The sequence below is a fragment of the Perca flavescens genome, chromosome 3, assembly GCF_004354835.1.
Source record: "Perca flavescens isolate YP-PL-M2 chromosome 3, PFLA_1.0, whole genome shotgun sequence".
Lineage (NCBI taxonomy): Eukaryota > Metazoa > Chordata > Actinopteri > Perciformes > Percidae > Perca > Perca flavescens.
Genome location: NC_041333.1, coordinates 13269717 through 13277814, shown reverse-complemented (window position 1 = coordinate 13277814; position 8098 = coordinate 13269717). Strand labels below are relative to the sequence as shown.

General features: G+C 40.8%; 1 protein-coding gene across 1 annotated transcript; it reads right to left on the bottom strand.

The window, feature by feature from the left end:
* Positions 1-2299: 2299 nt before the first annotated feature.
* LOC114552323 (extracellular calcium-sensing receptor) lies at positions 2300-7769 on the bottom strand. The gene is made up of 8 exons (XM_028573012.1): positions 7648-7769; positions 6854-7148; positions 6461-6750; positions 5929-6224; positions 4081-4286; positions 3726-3947; positions 3290-3413; positions 2300-3198 (listed from the first exon to the last, which is right to left on the bottom strand). Exons 1-8 carry the CDS (start codon positions 7752-7754, stop codon positions 2300-2302), a joined length of 2439 nt encoding a protein of 812 aa, XP_028428813.1. The 5' UTR covers positions 7755-7769.
* Positions 7770-8098: the final 329 nt, after the last annotated feature.

Below are 8098 nucleotides of genomic sequence, written 5' to 3'. Positions count from 1 at the left end.
CCATGCCAGTCGCAAACTTTTTGATCCTCTCCCCTCTGGTGGGAGGCTGCGCTCCATCAGAAACCAAAACAAGATCATCAAAACCTGTCACAAGAACAGCTTCTTCCCAACTGCAGTGGAACTCATTAGCAAAGCCTGGGACCCCCAATGACCCAATATGACAGTCTCTTAACCCCCCCAACCTCAGTACACGTTACATTAAAACACATCCTGGAGTATTATCCCTGGCCATTGCACATATTATTATATTATCGCTGATCTACATTTTTCCGCACCCTTTACAAACTGTACAGCCTGCTTTTCCATTATTTCAGTTATATTGCACATATTTGTTATAGTTATATCATTTTATGTACTTTTTATCATAATAAATCTGTGTTTATATTCTTGACTGAAGCAGTCCTTTGCCTTAAAGGTCCCATGACATGGTGCTCTTTGGATGCTTTTATATAGACCTTAGTGATCTAATACTACACCTAATACTGTATCTGAAGTCTCTTTCCTGAAATTCAGCCTTGGTTTAGAATTACAGCCACTAGAGCATGTCCCACAATGAGCTTTCCTTAGTATGTGCCATTTCTGTGTCTGTAGCAATTGAGGAGGAGAGAGGGGGGGGCAAGGTGGAGGGTGGGGGTGTGGTCTTGACCAACTGCCACTTTGCTCGTTTGAAAGAAATGATGTCTCTCTCTCATTGGTGGGCCAAATTCTCTGGGCGGGCAAAGCAGAGAAAGGGGAGGTAACCTTGCTCCTTATGACCTCATAAGGAGCAAGATTCCAGATCAGCCCATCTGAGCTTTCATTTTCTCAAAGGCAGAGCAGGATACCCAGGGCTCGGTTTACACCTATCGCCATTTCTAGCCACTGGGGGACCATATGCAGGCTGGGGTAACGCATATTAATGTTAATAAACCTCATAAAGTGAAATTTTCACGCCATGGGACCTTTAATGTTTATTCTCTTTTTAATGGCAGAAGGGCAGGGGATAAGTATAGTTCCAACAGTAACCAGCTGGGGAGGAGGGAAAGGGGGAATAAGGGGGTGGTGAAGGAGATGGATCCACAATGGAATTGGCTTTAGGTGGGGCTAGAGAGGGGTTGAAGAGAGGTTGAGAGTCCTTGTCTCGGCTCCAAGGTATCCCATGGTTATGGCTCTCCTCAGGTAGGGGCTGAGATGGATTTCTGCCGTGCTGTTAGGTCCTCCTCTTGTTTGGATTCGTCTCAACTCCTCTTCTGACTGGCGGTAGATGACCACTTATAAACACCTCAGCATTCAGAGAGCTAACTGTTCAGCAGATCAATAAAGTCCTGTTTCAGCACTTCATATTGTTGCTTTACAAGATCATTTGACCATTTAATGTTCAGTATGATGTTTTTCACAGTTGGGTGTGCTGCCACTATGTGTAGGATTGTTTCTGCCAAGTCAGCAACTTTTTCCTTGGGAAAGCAGAGTAGTTTCTTTTTTTTTTACTTAAAATGCTTTTTACATCTCTTACAGCAGAGTGACCCACAATCAGAATTTGAGGCCAAGTCGTTAGCTTTCCCGGTAGCCTTTTACATTTTTAAGTTACTCTCAGTCCATGCCCTGGGCAACCTTACCCTCTGCAGCAGTGGCACACATCTGTTGTCTAGTTGCACACTCGATTGTTGGGGAGGTTTTTTGTTGCTACAGTGGCTGAAGAGGTGCTCTGCCTCAGTGACATTGAAGGCAAGCTGGTCATATCACAAATCTCAGGGTGCTGTGCTCTGCTCGTTACTCGTCCACCCATTTCCCAGGGTTTGCTGTTAGGCTTTACACCAAGAGAGTTCCAGGGAGGACTTTTTTTTACCACTATACCACACATTTATTACACAGCCTCTTTGCAGTCTTGTTGATGCTTCCTAGCCATGTGTTATTGTATATTGTATAATGCTATAACTGAGCTTGCTCATTCTAAGTCAAACTTAGATTTGAGTGATTTAACTTGTTTATCAAATCTACACAAATATTAAAATAGCAATGATTGAATCAAAATGTTGAGACAGAACTCAGTACCATACATTTGTGTTATGCATTTTGAATGTATTTATTCAATATCAATTATATATCATTTTCAGTTAAATGATGAAAGACTATTTCTAAAATGAGACATATTAAAAGGACATAATGACACATAATGACATTACAATTAGGAAAATATTTAATGTAAAAACAAACTTGTGATTATAAATATTTAAATCCACAATGTAAAGACTATGCACAGCATAAGCTGTATAATGTATGTTGCCAACTTAAAAATGTCCAAACCTCGGGAATCTTAGGATTAATCTTTGTTCATTAAATGTTTCTTGGTGTTCTTCTCGGGCTTAAACAATATAATGAAGCACTTTGGCGTAAATATACACAGTATTAGTCCAAAACTGGAGGCCAGAATGGCAAATATCTCCACAGCCACAGTAAATTTCCCAGGAGAGCTGAGATATGCAGGAATAAAGGTGATCCAGACTGCACAGAATATCAGCATGCTGAAGGTGATGAGCTTGGCCTCATTGAAATTATCAGGTAATTTCCGAGCTAGGACAGCTAACACAAAGCAAAAGACAGCCAGTAGGCCTATGTACCCGATCACAGCCCAGAACCCAATAGCTGAGCCTAATGCACACTCCAGGATGATTCTCTCTTTGTATATGGTTAGGTTTTTCATTGGAAAAGGGGGACTAAGAACTAACCAAATAGTACATATTAAAACTTGAATAAGTGTGAAAGACACTACAGTCATTCTTTGCTGTGGAGGACCAAACCATTTCAACACATTACTACCTGGGAGTGTAGCTTTGAAGACCATTAACACTACTATTGTTTTTCCAAGAACACAAGACATACAGAGAACGAAGGTGATTCCAAACGCTGTGTGGCGCAGCATGCAGGACCACTCAGAGGGTGCTCCAATGAAAGTTAATGAACATAAGAAACATAGAGTCAGGGAGAAGAGCAGCAGGAAGCTCAGCTCAGAGTTGTTGGCCCTGACAATCGGGGATGTCCTGTGATGATAGAACACAGCTGCTGTTATAATGGCCAGACAGGCACCACCAACTGAGAATGTAGCCAGGGTGATTCCTAGGACCTCGTTGTAGGAAAGAAACTCTACAGGTTTGGGGAGACAAGTGTCTCTCTTTGCATTAGGCCAGAACTCCTTGGGGCAAGGAAAACAATCAGGGGCATCTGAAAAAATAAAACAAAAAGGCCTTCTAGCAGTCTTACTGTAAATTGAACTTTTACAGTACATCGGCTTTGTATAGGAGAAAAAAAATACCTGTAGCATTACTAATCTCTCCCTCAGGACACAGTATACAATCATAACAGCAGGTGGGTTTTCCTTTCTGCAGCAATTTACGAGTTCCTGGAGGACAGCTGTCAGTGCACACTGACACAGGAACCTGGTACATAGAGAGAAACAAACTCATACATATTCATGTTTGCCCTGAAGTTCTGAGGATTAACAGATAGGTATTTATTTATTGAACTACATTGACACATTTATTAATGTATTCATGTATTTATTAATTTATTTAATATTGAATAATCTATCATTCTAAAGTAGATTACGTTGTCAGTAGCCTACGGGTTATAAGCAGGCTCGGTAGTGATTGGAGGAACAATTACAGTGAACAAAAATTATTTCAATGTACACATATCAGACCCAACAAGATCACCATATTTATGTAAAATTATTGCTTTTCATTTCTTACTTGTGTGCCACCATCCACCCAGGTGAGGTTTCTGTTAATTTGGAACTTCAGGCCCACCGGCAGTGATTCATCATATTGCCCTACTGTCACCAACTTAATGCTGCCACTCTGACTTTTTTGCCAGTTAACCAGTTCATATCGGGCCACAGGATCACCGTTGGCATCAAACGACACATCATAACCATTTCGGGAAAAATCTACTTTCTTCAGCTGACTAAGAATCTGTATAGATGAAATAAAGGTAAACAGTGAGGGGGAGCAAGGAAATAACATCAAATAAAACAAATATTTTATGTCAGAAAAGGTACATTATGGCAAAAAAAAGGGATGGTGCTTTCACTTATGTTCAACTGACCTCTTTGGATTCTATCCTGGTGAATTTGTCACACTGAGTTGTAGAATTTGTTTCCTGACACACTGCTTTATGAATGGCATGAGCTATTGCATAAACAGCCTTGTATACCATGTTAGTGATCCGGAGCTGAGATGTGTCAGTGTACGGGCTCTGGAGTGTCTTTATGTCTTCAGTTCCATCACATAATCTCTTGTCTATGGCTGCACCTAAAACACATGACACAGGCCTTGACAATAATATGTGATATTACTTTATTCTTCTTCCCTATGTGTTTATTATCAGTTTACTTCCGGCAGGAGGGTAATATTTTTGGCTGAGTTTGTTTGTCTGTTTGTCAACAGGAGTACGGAAAACAAAAGAGGCCTGTACTACGAAGCAAAATTTGGCGTTAACGAAGTAACTTCAGGTTCAACCCAGGGTTTTCTGTATCACGACGGTGGATCACTTGTTACCGGGTTTAATCGCTGTGGTAACTTACGCTGAACACCTAACCTGGTCGGGAGCAGGTTATGTTGGAGATTAGAGAAGAACTGGTGTAAAAGCGTTCACCGTTCTTAGAAGATCCGGTGGAGCTCGGTGCGTGTAGACAAAGAGGTGCGCTCATAAAAGTTTAAACATTTAGAGACCCAAGGGTATTACGTATAGGCTATTTGTCGGCTTGTTGAACCGTGAGTTGCCAATGCGCACATCGGTTTGAATTATGTTTTTAAATATTTTATTTGCTCTCACAATCGCTTATCACTGCCAGGGTTTCAACTGAAATAATAGGCTAAAGAAATGGTCAGATCTTGTGCCTGAGTGATGGGGAAGTGATATTGATAAGCACTGTGATTTAGGCTACGCATAACAGCGTCGGCTATTTATTTGCCAGCTTTCCTTCCTGTTTTAGGAAGCAGTGACTGTATTGCCTTTTTGCCTGTAAAACCGTGTCTGTGTTCTTCATATTTCTGTAGAATTATAGTTTGATCTTCTTATATAAAATATGCGGCTCTGGTAGATGTTTGCGATTGGTAGTGCTGTGCAAACACCGCCTCTTTTATGTGAACGCGCACACCGCTGGATTGGGAAACCCTGGGTTGATTGAACTAGTTGTTAACCACCGTCGTGACACAGGAAATGCGGGACCGCGGTTGTCAGGTTAGCTGAAGCCTGGTAACTGAAAGAAAGAAAGAAATCCAGGGCATGTTGATCTTGCTTCCTAGTACAGGCCTCAGGGCTGCTTTTCATGAAACTTGGTAGAAGGTTGTATCATGGGCCGGGGAAAACCCCATTAAATTGTTGATCAGAGCCGAATCACGGGGCAGATATGCCAATTAGTTTTCACTTTCAGTTCCATTGCGAGAAATGGTGGTCTGCATTTTCCAAGCACCCTTCTAGTTGCCTTTGATTTATTTTAGTTTTTTTAACCTGCTAAACGTGCATTGCAGAAATCCATATATCTACATAGTTCTAATTTATTAGTAAAACATTATTTTATAATACATTTCAAAGCAATGTTTTGCAGATACGCTTTTTTGTTTTTAAATTGTTGCTGTTTCAGTTTGTATCAGGACATATTTTAGTTTTTTTTTTTATCTTTATTTATGTCTTATGTCAACACAAATCAATCATCAGACAATTAGTCACTTTCAAAAAAAGGCAACAAATTAATATGATGAAATACTGACATGATCTGCCTGACGTGTTTAAAATAAATGAAATGATCTGATATCACTATCAGTATGATAGCCTTAATAGAACTAGAAACACATGAAGCTCCACTCAAACAATAAAAAAAAACACAAAAAATACACGACCACAAGGACACAACTGTGGGTGCCTCTCCTATGTTAAACATAAATATCTCACTTTTTCCCAGCCTGCAACTGAATGCATCCTCCCAGAACTCAGTAAGCACTGGAGAGGCAGCCACTTTAGAAGGAGAGAGATCCAGCAAGAAGTCTCTCAGACCTGGGATGACAGATTTCTGAATGCCAAATCCGATGGTTCCAGCACAGAAGCTGAACTTCAGCAGGTCTGGGGCAGTTACCCAGGATTCACTGCCTATCCACTGGCGAGGTGGAAAAGGCTCAAGTGACAGCTCTTCCAGCAGGATTCTAATGTCTCCAGGGGATGTAAATGCCACAACAACCATAGCTGTCGACCTGGAGAGACATTTAAAATAAATACAGTATACTTTTTAAAATATATAACAAGAAAGTTAACACAATCAACCATGAGAGAGCATGACACTTTAGCAGGCTATTTTGTGTGACTGACCATTTTTATTTTTAATGTAATGAAAAAAAAAAACATTTCCAATTTGCCACTGAACATAAAAAATCGTCCATCTTACATTTATAGAACATTTCATTTTTTGTCAAAACAGGGAACATCATACCTGCGGATAACGTCAGCTACTCTCTGGAACCTGCTTCGTGGGTGGGTCCGATAGAAAGATTCTGAGTATTCCACACAGATCCCCTCTTTACGTGCTGCGTCCAGGAAAGACGCCATACCATTATTTCCATAATCCGAATCTGACCGGACAGCACCTATCCAAGTCCAGCCAAAGTGCTTTACCAACTTGGCAAGCGCATCAGCCTGGAACTGATCACTAGGAATTGTTCTGAAGAAATTTGGGTACTGCTGCTTATTGGACAGACATGCACAAGTGGAAAAGTAGCTCACCTGAAGGAAAATAACAGGGTAAATATTAACGGGACACGCAAAAAAATCAGCACTGCATGGTCTCTATTCCAATTTTTTTTCTCCAGTGATTCAGAATATTTACTTGAGGAATGTTAAAGGGCCCGATGATGCGTGAGATGCTGATGGATGGCGTGGATCCAGACTCACCAACGACAGCCATCACCATACCAGATTGTGAGCAGTTGTCACCGGTGTAAAACACCGGGTCCAGGCCATTTGAAAGCTGGAATGCCACATGCACCGCCACGGGCACCGAGCCGCACGCATCATAGATGTGATAACCGAGTTTGATTCCCGGCAGCAGCTCCGTGCTGTTGTTTATCTCCTCGATGGCAAAGATCATTGCGCGTGAGAAGCGCAGTTCACGGGTGTTAATGCTGCACACAGACACTCAAGTCTCTTAATCAAGGACATTCACAACTTAAAGAGAAATAATGTTGTAATAATAAAGGGAAATTGTAATTCATAGTTATTGAAAATGGCTGATATCTGGCCATATGTGAACAAAATACTGTACAGCCATCAAAGAGTGCCTGAACACCAAAATTCAAAAGATTAAATATGAGTCAAAAATGTACAAGAATCCTATTGCATGGTTAAAAAATTATAGTCCATAGTCTTAATTTGTTTCTATCTTCCTAAATATATATGTCAGTTTTTATACAAAAACATTGTCAGTTAATGTTAAAAAATGCTTTTTTCATGTCAAACTCAAATTTGTAAATTTGTGAATATAATACATGTAATACATATGACCAAATATTATTTTTTTCAGTCCAACACAAAACCTGCAACACAATAGTAAGCACATGATACAAATCACAACAACCACATAGTCTAACATTCTCTTATCCCCAACTTCTCCCTCTTACTAACCTTCCTGTACATCTTAGTGGCTCAGGCATGGTGGTGTAGTTATGCTTCACTGTTTGCATGTTGTAGTGTATGGACAAAACACCCCCAATAACATAGTCACCATCCATTGAGAACACAGGGAGACGAGTGGTACCCTGGAGCTTACATTTCACAGATGAAGTCTGAGTGCTGACCCCAGCACCAGTCCTATCCTCTGTAAACCCAGCCCTTTGTTTAACATCATCCTCAGAACCATTCAAGGCAAGAGCTGAGTTCAGCTCACACAAACCCAGAGACAGGATCAGGCCAATACAGAGAGCAGAGATCTCCATCCCTCAACTGTGAGCATGTGAGCATGTGTGCTTTATAGATTTTCAGACAAATCCTTCCTCCATCTACTGTACGTCAGTTTACTTTACATCAGAGAGAGGATGGCCTTATCCAGTCCTACCATTTATCTATTTGGCTTTGA

Excerpts from the sequence above, each read along its gene's own strand:
- LOC114552323 (XM_028573012.1), bottom strand. The coding sequence starts at position 7,754 with ATGGATGGTGACTATGTTATTGGGGGTGTTTTGTCCATACACTACAAC. Across the intron at positions 6,225-6,460 it reads GTAGCTGACGTTATCCGCAG|GTCGACAGCTATGGTTGTTG; the intron begins GTATGATGTTCC and ends ATGTCTCTCCAG. Across the intron at positions 3,199-3,289 it reads AGAGATTAGTAATGCTACAG|ATGCCCCTGATTGTTTTCCT; the intron begins GTATTTTTTTTC and ends TTATTTTTTCAG.